This window comes from Ips typographus, linkage group LG6 (assembly GCF_016097725.1).
Source record: "Ips typographus isolate SLU linkage group LG6, UJ_Ityp_2.0, whole genome shotgun sequence".
Classification (NCBI taxonomy): domain Eukaryota; kingdom Metazoa; phylum Arthropoda; class Insecta; order Coleoptera; family Curculionidae; genus Ips; species Ips typographus.
Genome location: NC_138427.1, coordinates 4,934,865 through 4,954,757, shown reverse-complemented (window position 1 = coordinate 4,954,757; position 19,893 = coordinate 4,934,865). Strand labels below are relative to the sequence as shown.

The window sequence follows — 19,893 nt, the reverse complement described above, 5'->3', positions numbered from 1 at the left end:
TTTAGTGCTGCGTTTGGCAACATTGTGTGTGTAAATTTTGGTTCTTCCACCTGATCTGAAAAAAAATAGTGGATTTATGGCAAATTACTCGAGCATAGGTTAGCTGAGAAATGTATACCACTTGGAAAAGTTGTAAAACAGGTACATAAACTAAAATTCAAATTATTGTAAAACTTTCTAACAATTCAGAAAACTCCTTTTTTGGCGTTTACTAATTGGACTTTGTAGAAAATCTCTTCGTGCAATTAAGTCTCTCTGGTGGTGGATTAGTTAATGTTTTGCGGTTGCAAAAGTAAATGAAACAGTTCATACTTTTTTCTTCGAGTCTATTAGACGTAAAAATAGTCAGTACCGGCCATTAGCTCGTGCTAATGGGCGAAGTGTTGCATTGGGAGGGAGACTGATTTCTCCTTGTGCCTCTCGGATAAACCCATTCTCACGGGTGGCCACACTAATTAAGATTCAGCCTGATTACAATAGTACTAGCGGTAACGGTAAGGCACGCGGGTAGTACCCCAGACCAGTTCGCTTAAGCCGCAAACAACTATCAGTACCTAGAAATACGAAAAAGGCAACTCAGCCGCCATTCGTCCGTCATTATTATGAGCAATGTTCCTTCAGCTGAAATCTGAACCATTTCAGATATGTTCGTCCTGTGAGGTCGCGTCCATCTTTGAATCTATATGTGTTTTAATTGTTCATATTAATGGACTACATTCCGAACCCGGATTTTTGCTATCTATATAAGGCCCGGACGTTTTTAGTTCGCTAATTAGCGGTTTTTGTCGAGCCTTCTCAGCTCCGCTCTCTTCAGCAGCAATGGCAATTAACGTTAAAGAGTATGCGGTTTTTAACTCATAAGAACTTTATTTTGTCGTGATGTTAGTTTCTCTATTTGGACGTCGCCTTTTCTAGAAAAAAAATGGAATTATTACAGTGAGAATAATTGCTTTTAATGCTTGGACGTGTTGAACACTCGGTAGTGGCAACAGAAGAAACGAAAAAGGATCTGCAGTTATTCAATCTTGGGGCGTCGACGCCAGGGAACTCTCCCAAAAGAAATACAGCCCATAAAAATTGCTCGAACGTTCCATATTCAACAACTGTCATAGATCATGGTCCATTGTACGCAATCCAAGAAACTCTTTCCACCATGGAAAAGAAATACGAGAAAATTTCCTGCTCCTTTATACGCGAGCCAAGAACAACAATAACTTAGCCGGGCGACTAATGAAATATGAAGTTATAACTTACACAAAGTAACTTCTCGGCTCGCCCTTCGCGTACGTCGAAAAACTTTGCACTGATGGCGAAAGGAAAAAGTTTAATCGATAAATATTCTCGGCGCGCAATAACTCCGAATTTGGAAGTTTCAAAAGAGCCACTAAATTCTGCTAAACCTCACTAAAATTCATATAAGCTAATTTACTGCGGGTTTAAATTTCAAATTAGCGTCAAGGAGACCCTAAAGTGCCACTAACTTCTAATTTTACATTTCAAGTTTTCTTACTTTAACACTTGTGGCCCAGCAGAGATATGCGAAGTTCCCTTCCTCCGGGGAGGGTCAGACTCGCAATTAGAACGCCATACGTTCTGACTCCGTGATTTATTAAGCCCGAATAATCTCATTCCCACTTCAGAGTTTATTTACTCAAAACTTTCTTGAGGCTACCACCCGGCAAACTCATCAGCATTGTTGCCATTTTGCGTGGCAAATTAAGCTTCAGTTTATGGGTACAAGAATATTGATAAACGAAAAGTAGAAGTATTTTACTTCTACTTTTACTAACGTTTACTAAAAGTAAACGCTAACTGTCATCGTTCATTCAGGATATTTTTACAGAAAATATAGTACGCCAAATGTTTTTTATAAAAAAATCAACTTTCATGTTGAAAAACATGGTCAATTTTTTGAAGTTTTATTTAATCGTTTTGCTAAAATGCACCATTTTAGAGGATAAGTTGATAGACACTTTTTTCACATTTTTGACGAGCTACCTTATCTTAAAGTTCTGGGCATTTATTATGAAACACACAGAGACGGTTCATAAAGATCATATTTCAAGTAAACTTTCTTTGGAGAGTAATAAAATTAGAGTCAATAATAATTGTATTGTACAAATTGTAAATGTATTGTAAGTTGTAGGAGTACTACAGTGGTAGTAGTACTTTTATTTTTATGTAGTTTATATAAGTATTATAAAAAGTGGACATTTGAAAATACAGGTCAATTTGAATCAACATCAATATTGTGTAATCTGGCAGTGTCTTCTTTGGTAACAAAAACAATTTTTGAAAATAGAGAGAAGTTAACTAAAAGTCCAGAGCTGCTTAACCTTTTGCACAAATCTTTAAAATTCTCAATTTAGCTAGTTTGGGACAAGTTTAGTAAAAATTCCCCCGTTGAAAAAAAAATTATACTTTTTGCTTGCCCTCAAACCCAAAAACCTTGTTCAGTAATATACTATTGACATTTGTGGCTGAATTCTTACAAAACAGTGACAATGCTTTTCCTGTTTTCGATGTTCTTCAAGTTCTAACAACAATTAATATGAAATGCTAAAAGATTAAACTATAAATTCACTCAATTATTGAATCGATTAAATGCTAGCTTGTAATTTTGCGCACTTGTAACAGAACTGTTAAAATTTTCTCAAAATGATTCACAATTAAGACTCATAATATTAATCCAAATGATAGTATTTAATAATTATATGAATTTATCATTCTTTTTGGCTTGTTAACTAAATTGATTTAATCAAACCTGACCTAATATAGGGCCTAGCATAATCGTGTAGACACCGGTCGTTTCGTTTCAATTGTTCTTTTACGCTCCAAGTATCCGCACACCATTTAATACCATGGTTGGTGTATAAAGCCGACCGTATGGGCGTGGTCAACGGTGGATAAATTCAATTAGACCAGCGCAAAATGAATTATAATCGATTGAGTAAAATACTACCCGACGCTGCTTGTTTATCGCCCTAAGATCGATGCGATTAATCCGTTGCAAAATTACCGCTTTCCGTGAACTGGATTATGACGAGCAAGATGGACGATTTAAGCCAATTTGTATAATTTATTCGAACGTCGATTAATTTTAGTTGACTACCTGATGGTATGTGAAAAAAACCGCTTTACAAAACGCATCCGGAAATTGCTTTTTCCGATAATTTAAGGGCGTGTGCATGTTCTATCGCCCTAGGGCAGGCACAAACCAAACACCGGATCTAGTGCCTTTCGGGGATTTAAATTGGCCAACTAAGCCGCGCTAAATATCGCGATGGGTCCCAGTCTGACAACGCTGTGTTTGCATTTTTATCTCGTTAATTGGGGTTTGCTTCGCTCTTTTTCTCCCCGACCGTCAGCAATCAGAGATTTAAGCATAATAGGGAAAAACAGGCACGGTTTTCTTGCTATTTGATTAGCTGGCCAAACAAATGACAACAACCTATAAATCTACATTAATAAAGCCGTATATACTGTACATTGAATTTGCTGCCGGACAGCGGACATAAATTTATTTATTTTGCCATTTCAAGAACGATTTTCATGTCGACAGTTACGCGCAAGATTTACGGCGAGCTATCTTTACTTTAACTAGCTGAAAAGTCCCGAGAAAAATTCGCATTCTACAAGGCAAACCTTAACGATTTGTTTTATGAATTTCTAGGAATTTTTGTCATTTTATCCTATATCGATAGAAACAAATGAAAAACAGTGGTTAAAAGGTGAAAAGTAAATAACTTATCAACTACTGAACACTCCAAGAACATTTTAAAATTGCCAGAAGCCTTTAAGTCTATTGAAAGCTTAATACGGGGTGCCTATACCATGGCTAGAGAATTGAATTTTAAGCAGAAGGTAATAAAGTTGTGTCCGAAAATGCGTTATTACCGAGATACAGGGTGATAAAGTTTCAGATTTTATTACATAACTTCATTTATTCTTGACATAGGAAGATTATTTTTAGATCTCCACAATTACAGTGTAAAAATTTAATTGTAATTTTTTCATACAATTTCCGAGGGGTAAACCGCTAGGGCATTATGGTGTACAAAGTTCAGGTATTAATGGGCATTACTGGAGGTACATTGGTATTTTGAAAACTGTTAATAGAATTGGGAACGTCTAAATTATATTATAAAAAAACTCATTTAATAATTTTTTCTACACATCTACCATTCAAATTTAAACATAAATAAAGTTTGGTAATTTCAATGAATTCCGCCAGAGTTTAGAATTTTACTTTTAAAAATTTTGATGTTCTCAAACGACAAAACCGTACCACTAACCCATCAACTTTTATACGTCAATAGAAAGCTTATTTCATTGGCTATCCATTGGCGTGTAAAAGTTTATGCAAAGTGTAGCAAATAAGCTAGTTATTGACGATTGAAAGAAAAAATGCACCAAAAAAGTCATAAAAAAATCCAATTCTCTAGCCATGGTATAGGTTTGGCGGTTGACTCACCCTGTATATATAAATTTTTAGTCATTTAAATCTAGTGAAAAACTTTTCCAAAAGTTGCCAGAGGATTTTACAAGTGTTCTTAACCTTTCAAGGGCTTCAAGATCTGTCTTAACCATCATTTAGAAAATGCCAGAAGTCACTAAAAACAAAGTCTGATATAGATACAACAATAACACTTGGGAAAAAAACTTCATGGTAATAATGCTATTATTGGGATTTGTCAACTCATACCAATTTTGATTGACTTGTATGATTTCAATTATTTGATAAACATATGTTATGCATAACACGCCAATTTTAAAATATTCATTTAGCGCAAGGGGTAGTTTTCCTACCTGTAATCATTGTAGTGGAAATGTAAAGAAAAATGTTTTTCCTTAAACTGTGAAAGTAAATAAAAATAAAAATGTATGTTATTTATTAATCTGTTAATGATGAAAATAGCAATTTAAATTAAGTAGTTAACAAACATCTGCTAGTAAATTTGTAATTTGAGCGGCAAGTTATAGTTTTGCAAAAGTAAAACGTCATTGGTTCGTTTCAACGAATACTGGTCCAGTTTAGTAGAAAAAAATGAGTTATCGGAAGGTCACAAAGACATAAATAAGATTCAGAAATGTATATATAATGAGACCAATTAAAACTGTCTTCGGAGACAGCGGAAAAAAGAGGAGAGCTCGTGTGACGACCCCAAATGAAGTCCGCATCATGAAATACAGGTTCGGCAGGTATAACGCCATCATTCATCTCTTTTATTTTGATTTTTCGATCGAGAAATCCTTCTTCTGCGATGCTGGTTTTTGTTACCCTTGCATGCGACGAGAATACCATTCTGCGTCGAGTTTCTTGTAATTTTTACCAATCACACCGCAGCGTTATATCTTATTGTGCGTGTTTTTGTGCCGGGCCAAAGTATTTTTCTTTCGGTTTTAGTGGCAGCCATCTAAACGTTTTCGATAAATACGACAAGTTCCCATATTTTCGTCGGGACAATTTAAAAATAAAATTTCACCGGGTGTTTTGTCTAGCTACATCCGGCCGGATACGCTCATTCTCTTCACAGTTTCTGAGATATATCACCGAGGAGTTTCGCGTGCGTGCCTCTTAAATTATAACGTATTACATCTCGTACATTCGTGCTTTTCCTCTACCGACTAAATTATATTTATTTTCTACAAATATCTGCCCTGCCATTAAATTACTGTCGTAAATCAACCGGGTTTACCCCGTCAAATAACCTTAAATCATTCTGTAGGTTCCCATTTTGTGTTGCCCCATCTGATGTGCTTTTCTGCTGGAAAAAAGCCCGCTCATTCTAGAAATATGGTTTATCTGTTTTTCTTGGAAAAGAAAGCGAATTTCCACTTTCGTTTTCCATCTGCCCGGATATTGGAAAAAGTTCTGTCTTTGGCTTTTTTCAAGACATATGACTCTTTTGCACCAACTAGAAAATTTTCCTAATGATTTTAAACTGGCTTTTGTCCAAAAGGGTGAATTTAATATTAAGCAATAAATAATAATTTGTGTTTTTAAAATATATAAAAATATTTACTTTAACTTTTAAATTTCCTAATTTGCTACAATTAAACATAGTTCTAATATGATTTTTAGAAGATTCTTAAGATTTAAAACACATCTAGAAGCGTTAGGCGATATTGCGACAAGGTTAGGAAATGATCAATTTGGCAATATTTGAAAAAATTGAGAAAAAATACGGAAAATGACCAGTTTGGCAACATTGCTAGAGTGTGAATTTACATTGGATATTTACGAATTATTTTAGGGGAAATGTCAAATTGGCAACATTACAACCATTTGATCATAAATTAGGAAATTGATCAATTTGACAACATTGCAAAAATGTGGTACTAAATTAAAAATACGTTTAGTTTAGTTTTAGGATAAATGTCAGTTTGGCAGCATTGCAAAAATTTTATACTAAATTAGGAAACTGATCAGTTTGACGACAATGCTTAAGTGTGACGATTACTTAAGGTATAAGTATCTATTGGAATTATGCCAATTTGGCAATATTACAAAAAACTGGAAGACACTTGCAATTTTTGAAAAGTTTTTAATGGTATTTAGAGGCCTCTGAAAGTAGTATTTCTGGGTCTCTGATAGCTCCAAAATAATTCTAGAGGGTTCTACCAATTTTAGAATATTCTTGGATGCGGTAGGATCCCTGTTTAGCGGCTTCTGACAATTTTTTGTAAGCTTTGAGTAGTATTTAGAGGCTCTGCCAATTATAAAACTTTCAGTAGCATCTGGTTTAGGATTTCATTTTGAAAAAATTTATTTTTCTTCTGTATTGTGGCAACATTTTTTTTAAAAAAGATAGCAGGTAATACCAACCAGATTGCTTAAACAATACTGTTTTTACATCTAAATAACTCATTTTTTTTGGGGATTGAAAGAACACAAAAAGTTAGGTTAAGTTAGTTATTACTATTTTGTTAAATAGCATTAAATATTGTTAAATTTCACTCAACATATGAACAAATAAAGTGAAAATGAAATAATTTATGAACGTGTAGTTTACCATCTGCTACTTGAGAAGGACGCGGCTTAATAAAATTAGCACGTCGAAACGGCGGATATAACTTACAGGAATGCCCACAACAAAAACATACAAAATGAATAATTTATGAAAATGCAGGCAAACGGCAACAATTTATCCCGCAGTCACAGATAAGGGAACTTTCATTTCGCCGGACAAGTGACAGGGGACTTGCTAAAAGGAGTTAGAGTAAGCAATACATCTTCCGACTGTCATTGTGGAATTAACAACGAACTTAAAATACCAAAAGTCTTCGCAAAAGACGAAATAATGCATATTCAGGCGGTTTTAACCGAAGAACCGGTCACGCAACTATAAATCAGACGAATATTGGAACATTCTTGGAAATTGCCGTTTTTGAGTATTCACACCAATCACAACAAACCGTTTCAATTTATGTTCAGTAAACCATTATTTTGCTTTTACAAGTAAAGTTTTAAGTTTTAAATAATGAGAGGAAATCACATATTATGAGTCAGATCATAAAATTTCTAATATTAAAAAAAAACTTACTAAGTAGGTAATTAAAATATTTAAATCAAGGCAGAATAATATTAACTATTGAGTATTTGTAAGTATTATTACTATATATGTTTTTGGCTTGGTTTTTGATATTTTCAAGTGGGATAAAAACTAGCATTTCATTATGCATTGTTTGGGATGCTCACAGCTAAGTAAAGTAAAAATTTAGAAATGAGTACAACAACCGTACAGTCAGTAAGTCAGTTAAATGAAAGCATGTTTATAAAGTGTTAGAGGTCATTTCCTAAGATAGTTTCAGAAAAAAACCATAACTAAATCAAAACTATGGTATATGTTGAGATAGAGTTAGTAATTTATAGTAGATCGAACGAACCAGTTTTTGAGATACTGCACTAGCCTTTAAATTTAACAGCGATACTAGATATCAGTAAATTAATGAAAATTCTTGCAAAAACAGTAGATTAAGTTCAAAATGTTCTAATAGGAAACAATTTCTTGGTAATATTCAATGCTCTTACTGAGAAAATGTGTATGTTAAAGAGAATTATAACGGCAAATACAGTAGTCAACAATTGAAACGAGAAATTCATTGTCCCGTAAATCACCGATTCCGCTGCTTTTCGAAACCCTTGAAAAGAGATCGGGAAGTTCTGCGGTTAAATTTCTATCGTATATCAAATAGAAAGAAAGTCTACTACATGATGAGTGTAACCAGAAAAATCTACAAAAATTGGTTGCTTGAGCATAGTTTCTATAACATACCCACAAATCAAGCAATATTGTGTCTTCAAATGATCACGGATAAGTCAGAGATATAATAATTTGTCTAGCAGAAGCGAAGTAAATCTGAATCATCCTGAACTGATTAGATTTAAATCGAAATCTTGCTGAATTGGATATTAGTGAATAACGATCTGATCCCCTAAAAGTGGGAGTGTTTACCCCGAAGCCAACTAATGAACTTTCTTCGTTCAGATAACAATTTAAGACTTAGTGTGTCTCATTGTCTCATTCCGATAGACGATCGCCTAGGGAATTTCCGATCTCCCGCTCAAGTTCCTTCGTATATAATACCGGGACTGCTCTGTCTGGCACGTCCCATTCCAGGACTTATTGCTCCCTGGGCCTCGTACATAATTTCTGCGAAGCTGCGAGTCTCAGCCGCCCCCCAAAAGAAATGTAACGAAAACGACTGGATTTCCTGTATTTCCCGTTTTGGCAGTTGTGTTTCTAATTAAGCATGTTGTTATGAAAAAAAGATGGCAACACGCGTTGTGCAGCGGGCAACCAACCAGATCCATATCACGTTGAGAATTATTTCTTGATTTCGTTCAGTTTATATATGTTCGTCGTGTAATTGGATTCGGTAATCCGATGCTGGAGCCGATAAGTTAGTACCATAGGTTATCCTCTGTGGGAAATTGGCTTGGCGACGTAAATATACGACGGTACTTTCAGTAGCTCCAACAAAATACTTGAAACTGTATGTTGTCTGAAATTAACAAGAACGGGATATGAAAGAAACAAAAACAAATTAACTCTAAATTAGGTTTCGTACTGGCCTCCGGCCCCTCGTTTAATAAAATGACGAAAAGGGCGCTTACCAGAGCCCCAACAAATAATAACCGTCCAACGTATTTTCGAGACAATTCGGAATTAAAGTGGATTTTCAGGGTCCCATTAAATTGCCCAGGTCAGAATCACGTGGATTAACAACGCTCAAGAGCAACTATGTTCACCTGAAAGCCGACCGTGGCTCCACTAAAAAAGACATCTCCTTCTGCACAGCATAACTCTGCGATGCATGAAAAGAAGACGATTTTTTGCCTCGACCAGATTTTAGCAACATTTTTGGTCGGCATTGTTGAGCAAGGCGTTGCATACAAAATAAATCACCCTGTGTTAAATTATTCAGCGCGTCCGTCTGGGTTTTACCTCGTTGCTGGGTTGCCAGCGTTTCACTTTCCTTCCAAACAACAAATTTTCCCGACAAAAGGACGGAAAACAGGGAAAACAGCTGGTCAGCGTTTGTCGTAAATAAATGAATAAAATCCCCAAAAATAGGCGGCCAAAGGCAACGAAACGCTCATAAAAGCGCTAAAGCAGTTAAAGAGCCCCCTCGCGGCGTAGATTAGCAGTTAGCCGCGTTTCAACGTGATGAAACCACTTTTGTAATTTGTAAGGGGGCATAAAGCTCCAAAATGGCGGTCTAAATAACGCGAAACTGCAATTTAAGAAGAGGCTTTACGTAGATTTTCTCCACTTCTCTGCATGTATGCATTTCGCTTTTTGAGCCTCTATCTCGTTGAGCATGCATGCAATTCGGGTTGATGCAAATACCGCGGTTAAGTGGTTGGATTCTAATCTCATGATGGTTGTTTTATTTTTCGTTCATCAAGGAAATAGGTGTTTCAAATCCAAGGAGAACCATTGCAATATTAGCAATAGCAAGAGATATAAGATCTGGTATATTGGATCGCTAAGTTGCACAATTGGAAGTTTCTGAGATACTTTCTAAGATGTTTTGTTTTTTTGAAAACCATCATCAACTTGCTTTAGATTGCATTAGGTTAAGTATGGAAGGATGTCTTGCATATTTATAAACTAACAACTCAGTTTTAATTCTGGGAATTTAATTTGCTTTTGTTTAGTCACACCGCATCTTTGAAGGACAAAATACACTTCCTATAGCCTTCACATTACAAAACATCATTATGAAAACTAGATTTTTATATTGTATTAGTCGTGTCGTGTTATTCTAGAGCATGTAGTATGGTTGTGTAAGAATTTCTTACAAATATGCGACCTTTAAAACTGAAATGAGTTAAACTCCCACCTGGCATCAACAAGACGCTTCATTGAAATGCAAATCATTTAAGATATGTATTGTCTCGTTGTTTGGTATTCATGAATGTGAAGACGTTCGGAATGATGGCTTCACCACAGGATGTACCACATAGTTGTATTTAACTAGAGCGAATAATTGATGCATCTGAAGCGCTCGCAAAGTTACTTAGCTCGTATGTATTCTTTAACATGTGAATACTATTGCATGGTAACAATAAATTAAGTTAGTATTAGCATAATGAATTAGAAGTTTACGTTTATCTGATTGATATGACTACACTAAAACAGGTGATAAACCTTATTTAATTAAAAAGCACATGCAACTCACTTTTGTTAAATTACACTGAATTTATTATACGGGGAAATATCGCATTTTCTTTTGGAAGCAATAAAATTAAAACACCTTTTACCAGAATTCGATTCTGTGCTCCAACCAATTTCCTTTTCAGCCGCAAATTTGAAGATTTACGACTTTTCCTTTGAGTCTTCTGCCCTTATCTGGAATCTTATAACCCTCTACCAGCTACTACTACGCACAGACACAATTGCCTTGATTAAATAAACTCACTGAATTCAATCCGTCCAATTTTGCTGGCATCTTATCTCTTTCCCAAATTTCCCCGGACCCTCCTATCTTATGTCAACCAATCAACAATGGCGTATAAGTAAACGGGAGCCTTTTGGCTCCGAGGGTCCGCTTAAATACCTTACCGATTTAACCTTTTTGGCTTTTAACCTCAACTGTGATTGATTTATGACTGTTTTCGATTGGAAGTGAAAGTATAGTTTTCCCCCTCAATGGACAAACATCATTACCAAAATTCAGGAAAAGTTTTTGTAGGCTCCAATAAACTGCTGACCCAACCAGCTCACATAATTTATAACATTTTTATTTATTTTTTGGATTTGTTGAGATTGAATTGGGGTGAGTTATTATGTTAGTTCCAATTTTGCGAACAAACAGATTTTTCTTTACGAAAGCAATGTTTTGTTCGACGAAAGACATCAAGTATAACATAAACAAGTTTTAAAAATTTGAGTTTGTGATGTTTGTATGCTTATTTTTTAGACCGTTATCTGGTTATACTTGACCATAAGTTATGAAGTAATAACTACTCTATACAGTCTAAAAGGTGTGAACAACGCTCTACCACAGGCAGATGATACCAAAATAAGTCTTAGATAAGTTTAGTTTAGACTGTGTTAATTTACACCTGATCTGTCACATCAAATCTCAACTTAGCTTAAGTTGTACTTAAAATCGACTTGGAATTGTCGGGGAAACAGGCATTACAGATCTAAATGATAGTGTAAGGTCTTTTAATGCCATACACTAAATAAATAAGATCTAAATTCTTATTTAATTCTGTTCTACTTCTTAATCTGATATGTGTGTATACGTGTGTTTTCAATTTAATATCATCATTTTTACACAACGAAGATATACCTAAAAATTGCGAAAAGCAATTTTTGAGTATAACTAGAAAAGGTACATAGAATTAGATTTTCGAGAAAAATTTTAAAAATAGAAGGTTGTTTTCCAGAAAAATGCAGTTTGAAGTAATTGACGCATAAGAAGGTAATAAGTCTATTTGGTAGCTAGATTACTAATGATTACCAGATTAGCTTAGCCAAAAACTAGTTATTTATACTGTTATCACAAATTCTCAAAAATTGTAGTACTACTAGAAAAATAGAAACAATTCAAAGCTAAATACAGAATTTAGAGCTGAAACCTTTAATGAATTATACATATAGAAACAGTCGGCAGATTTGAATTTTGCCTATTTAACAACCCTCGCAATAGTATATTACATACTCAGGTGGAAAGTGTTTGATTTCTGTGGAGAAATTGTGTAGTGAACTTTATCTCAAGACAGAAATTAAACTTTTCACCGTGGTTTGTATGCTATTTTATTTTCAACCATTTATCAGAATCTTATCAAACTTTTAGTAAAGTCTCTTAACTGTAAAAAGTAAGTATTTGTAATTAAGTACGTAATTAAGTAAATACGTAAATTAATTACGTAAATCGACTTATTTTGGTACCATCTACCTGGGCTAGAGCGTTGTCCAAACTTTCTAGAGGCACCCTGTATATTATTACATATTTGAATGCTACAGCAAAATCTGAACCTCGTTTTTGGAATATTTGAAGATTTTAATATAAAATGGCAGTTGCATCGCTGAACATGTACTTTGCATTTATAATTAATTTGACATATTGTAAGTTAAGGATTGTTTTAATTCACTTATAACATTGTATGTGGTCATAAATAACATTTTTCGACGACTGACTTTGAAAGTACCTCATGTACGCTTCCATTTCAAAGCAGAAAGTGGTCATTCGCCGCACGTGCGCAGAAAGTGAATCATTTTCTGCTCTAGAGCGTTTTCGCTTTCTACTAACAATCTAGTCACCAACTTTTTTCGGCGTTTCCATAACAACGCTTGACATACCTGTTTGAAATAACCACATTCCGTCAAAGTGATTTATCGGTGACAATGAGTTCGAGCGACGAAAATGATGTGAGTTGTCCTTCTAATCCACCCCACAGCAGTCGTCGAAAAAATATCGTCTATATTTCGAGCCAAAAGTACTTTTGCCGCTTTTACATGATTGCAGCGTTCGGCTTCGCCTCAAGCTGCAAATTTCATGTGCAAGCGGCAAATGTATACTTTCCGCTCTTAATATAGAATATACTATTTCCTACTACAGATTCGTGTTTGTTTTTGATTTCCACAGCAAAGATCTCTTCTTTTGAGACTTGGTAAAAGATAACTTGCGTCAGTTTTGGCTGTGATAAAGAAATACACTACAGGACAAATCACTAAGCACGATGTAACAGAAATGAAGGATAACAAAAATTACTTTGTGAATAGTGGAGGAAGCTGAAGCATATTGGTCGAAGGAATAGCAGAAGAGCAGTCTTACATAACGAAGACTGTTCTTGCTTTTGATGAAATCAAAATTCTGTCCAGCATTTTGGTAGTCAATGAAGAAATATAATACAAACTCAAATATAGCTCATTTGTTGGAGACAGGAAATAGTACTTCTTCAGCACTTGTTTTGCAGTCCCAAACCCATAACAATAATAGTAGAAAAAAAATCTGAAAACTGAGTTCTGTTGGATTTTTTTCATTTAAAAACACTTTAGTTAGATTCTTTGAAGATCTTCAAGTAGTTTAAAAATGAATTTAACGAGCAACAAAGTGTATGTAGGAGTAACTGTACATTTTGACCCCAATAAGAAGCATAACCTCATTGAACAATTGAGCAAAATAATAGTGGGAGTGTATTGACCAAAGCGAAGTGTTAGAAGCAAAGCATTGGCAAAATGGCCGCCGGCCTTGTAATTATTTTCTTTGCTGCAAGTGATTAACTCGTTAGTTGATTTATGTGTATGGCAGTCTTATTTACGAGCGAACCGATCTGACATGTTGCATGCATGTAGGCAGAAAGCACGGTCTCAGCGTTGCATGTTAATCGCGAATAGAGTCGGGCTTTTTTAAAAAAAACTGCACGTTTATAAGTATTCCCTTTCTTTCTGTCAATTTGAGGTTTTATCGTTTCTATTGCTGTCATAGATCAGTCAACTGTCGTCTGGATTTTCTCGATCCTGACCGGAATATTGTGCAAATATGCACGGTGTCAAGGTGGATATTCCATGGAAAAACAATACAATTTGAATGTGTACGAAAAATTATGCGAAACCTACTAGATAAGAGGCAAGGCGATATTTTAAGCCGCACAGTGGGCGCTCGTTCGTCTTCAGCTTTATCTGGGTGCCAGCGGCGCAAAAAGTGCCGTTTCTAGAAAAGACAAAGGATGTGACACTCCAATTTCCATTTTAGATCGGAATTCTTCACCCCCCTTTTCGCTACTTTATCGTTCTTTCCCAGCCGAAATCATAAATTCGGGCGGAAACTTAATTGCCCCTGATAAAGTTGCGCTCGCGTTTTGACAAAAAGCCTTATTTGTGTTGTTCGGATGCGGCTAAGGGGCTATAGAAGCAATTTTCTTCGTAAAATCGATACTATAAGAATTTATTTCGAGTTTTCGGGTTACTTTGATAACCACTTTAATGAGGTTAAATGTGTAGTAAAACTATAGAAAAGAACTGTTTTTCAACTTTAATTTTGTTTAATTTATTACTATTTATTGAGTGCCTATTATTAGCTAATACACAATAAAATGAAAAGCTATATAATATAATCCTAAACTAAAAGTGTCTTTAACACATTCACATTTTTTTCTTGGACATATCAATAAATCTGGCTTTTACACAGGTGTTGCACAATATGGATACTGTCACGCGCTATACCTACTCTTCTAAACATGACAATCCATTTCAGCCATCATTAACAATCCAAACTGTACCAAAACTAATAAAATTAAATTTTCGCGTTGGCATTCAGATTGACTTATTTAGTAGTCTTCTTCCTTAACAGTGCAAATCAGTATCAATCGAAAATTTCAAAAATCTTCCACAGTTTCAGCAATTTAGCTAAACGATTATATCTTCCCATACCGAGAAGTGAATTAAAGATTAAAATCGTTTCACACCTCGTCAGTATTAATTATTTCGACGAACTCGTTGGCCATATTGGAAATCATAAGGAAACGATAAGACTTCGAGGAGCATCCGTGATAAAAGGAATTGACGCCTCTAAAGCTGAACAAGGAACACGCGAACAATAAAGCGGACAAGTTGTAGCAATCTAATATTTCACTAGTTCCAGCAGGCAGGCGGCGTAAATTCCTGGAAACAGCATCCACTACATCGTCGTTCCCATATTCATAATCACGTTACTCCAGGCGTAATAAGCGCAGTTGTAGCTACGAAATGAGAAACACACACGGCCGCAGACATAACTCCGGTCCTGGCTCTAACTATATCACCACCACCCTGCTAAATTATGGCAACGAACATTCTGTTTATTTAATCTAAAATATTGTTTTGCGGTCGCAGGAACAGATTGCCTTCTACGCCACCGGAGACCACAACCAAAATCAAGCCAAAAATTCTTTTCAAATCTACAAAAGTTGGCAATCAACGAAAGAGAAAAGTGTGTAAAGGTTTGAGCAAAGTGGTTTACTGTTGTACAAACACTAATCTGATGAAGAGATGACATTGATCTATTTTGTGAGAGTGTTGAAGATGATTCAGGAATATCGACGTTCAAAATCATAATTAAACTATTCAGAAATCTATAATATCAGGAAAGTTTTAAAAATCATCCTATCAAATGTCTTTCAAATTGAAGCTGGAGCTGCTATCTGCAGTAACTGTAAATGGAGTAGATAATGGTAATTGTAATGGCGTAACTGCAATGGAGGCAATAAGATTAATTATTTTATCCAACATATCCAAGTTATGACTATCATTTTCAATGTTATTTTAGACAAGTAAACTATCAAAAATAGAGAAATACTTTTTTTATTAGAAACTTCTGTAAATCCTAGAAACTAAGTAAGCAAAACTGGTAGGTAAATGGACATTATGTTATTACCAAGACCACTCTCAAAATTATTTTTGTTATTCGAAGCTCCTTTGGTTAATGATCTTTTTACTTGATATGTTTGTGTTTCGATACATTGCAAATTGAATAAGTAAACTGTACATAACAAAGCACGAAGAACTCAATTAATAGAGTTTAGAGTAAAAAAACATTACAGAAAAACGAAGAAACAGTCCACGTCAAGAACAATAGATAAACAGAAACTACCAAGACTAGAACAAGAAACTTATGAACAAGCAATAAATAAAAACAACAAATAACCTCAAATCTTGACTTTAATAAACTGTAAAAATTGTTCCAACCCTCAAAACCTGAAAGAGGGATGAATAGTCTCTTTCATTATCTCTTTGGTTAGTTTTAGTTAGGTTAGTCAGTAGTTCTGATGTAGGTACTTTGAGCAACTGCCAATTTCTGCAGTTTTTGATTCGTTTATTGCTCGTGACATTTATGGCTGCAGGAATATCACTTTTACTAAGCTTGTAACTCAGTTTTTGGGTGGTAATTCCTTGTTAAAACTCATTAATAATTCGATTTTTAGGATCTATGAATCGATTAGCCTTTAGCAAAATTCAAACCCTGTCGCATGACAAAGATCCATTTCTATAGTCAGTTCTAGCTTCTAATCGTATTTCTCCAATAAGTATAAGAGAACAGACAACTTGTACTTTATAACACATTTAATATGAACATTTTCAGTATTTTTTTCAACCTACAAATGATTGCATTTAGACTCTTCAAACCAATGGTTGACTATAGAACGATCAATAACTAAGAATAATGTATAAAAAAGATTAGACAAAACATAAGAGAAACCTAATAAAACGTAATTAATTTTTTCACATAGTTAATAACCGTTATTGAGTTTTTAATATTATAACCTAAGAACATTCGATCATTTCTTCATTTTGTGTCATAATACTACAAAAATTTAGATACGCAATTCTAAGCAAAGTCATTTGTACTTTTTCTCCACTTCTATTATCAGGTTGCAGTTTTTTGCCACCTTTTTATCCAATTCCGCTCTTTGGGAAAACATCTCCGATTGTTTGCGGCAAATTTATCTCTTCGCAGGGGTGCATAGGTTAATGTAACTAAGAAATTTCGCGAAAAGAGCAAGTAGACAAGTTTACGACTAGTCTCTCCCTCTAGATCAAGATTAAAGCAGCTACCGATTCCGCATTTGCATACCTTTAGAGAACCAGCTGAAGCCACGCGTGTATCTCCCGATTTTCAATTTATACAAGACCGTACAACTGTTATTTCACTACTTCTTATACAGGTAGTTGAAGTTAAATTTGCGACACTTTGGTTGCTATTTTCGTGCAAAAACAAATGCCCCTTTGAAATGAGAGTGTTTTGGGACGAATTCGTCAAAACAAATTTTTGTTTAATTATTTTTAAGCGGATAAATCCATCTCTGTAAAAAGGTGTCGTCCAAAGAGCGTCATCAATTTATGCAAGAGTGTGTTGGCGCATACATTTGGCGCACTTTAAATTTGCGTCAACCAGAATAAAAGGAGGATATCGAATGCAAATTAATTGAAATTGTCCTTAACAACTGCCTGAGAACCTATACACGTTTGATTCAGTAATTAAAGGCTGTCAGAGGCTCAGTTATTTATCGAACTTTAACCAGACGCTTTGCACTCCTGCTATGTTAATCTTTTTATCCTGAACATGCATCACGGTTTTTTTTTTAAGAAGGCGCTATTATTTTTTTTAATTCCGCCGGCAAATTTAAATTAGATTAATTTTATCTGCTGGGCCTGCAGAAAAGGGTTATCCTTTCTTAAGGCTTCTTTAATTTTCACGAGTAAGGAAGTAATTCCCACGAATAACCGCAGCGTTCCGAGATATTGTTCGCAGACATGTAAGCCATATTAAAACAGATTGAATTTCAACAGTTTAAAGGTTCCAGATAGGAAAACGGCAATAACATAAACAAAGATCGATAGTGTGGAACTGGAGTTGCTCGATTTGCAGTCTTGGAGCTTTGTTTTTTGATAATGTTATCAATTTGGATTAAAAACCTGAAGGTCATCAAAAAACGCTTAACTGTACCATCATTGTAATTATTGCAGAATCTCGAGACTGCCTATTTGTAATCGCCAGTGGTTTCCTTTGTACATTTTTTTTTTTAACCATAAATCATGCTTATAGCTCTGACAGATTGCAACATTATGAAAACCTGCCCTATAACGCATAAATATTCATAGATTGCATTTCTATTTATGATTATCTGCAATAAATTCAGCTTTATGTATTTTACGCGGTGGTTGCAAAAAAACTTGTTGATTTTGTGAATAGATTGCCGCAAATACGCAAACGTATACTTTTATAGCATGTAGCTTTTTCTTTTCGTCAATTGCTTTTTGTGCATGTTTCTAATTTTAAGTTGTCTGGCTTTTGCTTTTGCTTTCGTTTCTAACACTTGCTTTTCTTTAATTTTCAGGTTACTATAAAGGTGAGTATAACTATGTTTATTTAGTTTTTCCGCACGCCTTTCCCTTATGCTTGTATGTGGATTCGCCTAAATGGAATTACGTGATGCTTGATTTGCTGGTAAGAATTCAAATATCAAATTAACACTAAATTGGTAGTTTTTTAAAGTTGTTTGACATATTACACAGTTTCTGATGATACTTCTATAGTAAACAATTGTTAATGTGGATTTGGACACAGCTAAAATATCTCATTTTCTCATTTTTAGTATAGTTTAAGGACAAGTCTAGGATATTCTACTTTTGTCAAATTTTACAATTTTGCTTCTTGTATTAATTGTTTTAATCAGGATCAACACATTAAAAATGTTTGTATTGAAAACGTTACTTCGTTTCGTATATCATAACAAAGCCAAACATATACCCATTTTATTATTTTTAAATATGAAAAGTTTTGTTATCATAGCAATAACAAGAAAATGGTTAAACTACAACTACCGTAATTTTTAACATTATGGCCTACGCATAAGTACAGAAATACATTAAATTGCTGTAAGTAGTCTTCTAAGAAGACAGTACAGTCTCTAATAAAAGAAGAATTAAAAGTGCTGAAGCAGGAAATATCTTGCTCAAACATTTCTAGAATGTTAACATGTCTAAGAATCGAGAATTTAATGTTAATTATATCAGTAACAACTGATGTATTCCGAATTTGACATTTCCGGCAACCATTTTGCAATATTTATGGGGAGAAAGCTATAGGACAATAAAGTTTGTATTTTCTTCAAGTACTTTGTAATATCAAAGCGTTTTATTTTGATTCTATACAAGAAGTATGCATCTATATTTTATGAATGCTTTGTTTTATCGGATTACATGTAAGGAAATTACCATCGTAACAATCAGACTTTTTAGTAATATAAATTTAATGATTTATAATTTACTATGTCTTGTTGTAGCTCAAAAGTAAAGTGAATAATTAAATTCCTTTAAAAACGTCATCATAATACAGTTTACTAAACAAATCAAACAATGCTTTAACAATTTTATAATCACTAAAAGAACTTTTTTGCTAATTTGGATTACAACAATGACAAAAAAAGCTAAAAGCGACAAAATTGTTCCACAGTATTTGTACGTGTTTTTACGAGTTTCTTAAAAAGGTCAAAATAGTGCCTCCTTAGCTGATTTAAAGTGAAAATCTCCAGTTCGTTTTTTAAAAGTCTCTTAAAATGTGTTTTATTTTCTTAATAAGTAATTTTGTGGATTTTGTCAGTTATACCAGGCATGTAAGGTATAAAAAAGTTAATAATAGAAAAATCTGATTCTAAATCGCTAACATATGTTTTAATAAATGTTTTAGAACAATTTTAATAAACAGTTATTCTATGTCAAATTGTTTCTTATTTGCAAATAATTTTGACTTGTTTTTTAAGTGTCTGGTTGTGTGGGTTGGTTTTCTATTTTCTATTATTTTGTCTGAAATTTGTTTTAGTCTTTTTTGATCAGAATGTCTAAAGCAGGTTTTAACCGCACTGTGATGTCAAATAAATTGATGAATTTA

The 19,893-nt window shown here is 34.2% G+C and overlaps 1 protein-coding gene across 4 annotated transcripts in view; it reads left to right on the top strand.

Annotated features, from left to right (window-relative positions):
• Nucleotides 1-19,893, top strand: part of LOC145731248 (homeotic protein ultrabithorax-like) — a 166,879-nt gene that overhangs the window by 38,487 nt on the left and 108,499 nt on the right. For 3 of the 4 annotated variants that reach the window (XR_014178773.1, XR_014178772.1, XM_081982930.1), the window contains exon 2: nt 18,341-18,352. The exons of the other annotated variant lie outside the window; for it this stretch is intronic. Coding sequence is in view for 1 of the 3 variants with exons in the window: in XM_081982930.1 (XP_081839056.1) it covers nt 18,341-18,352 (12 nt within the window). In the remaining 2 variants the exon portion in view is untranslated. The remainder of the gene's footprint in view (nt 1-18,340; nt 18,353-19,893) is intronic. 4 annotated transcript variants of the gene reach the window in all.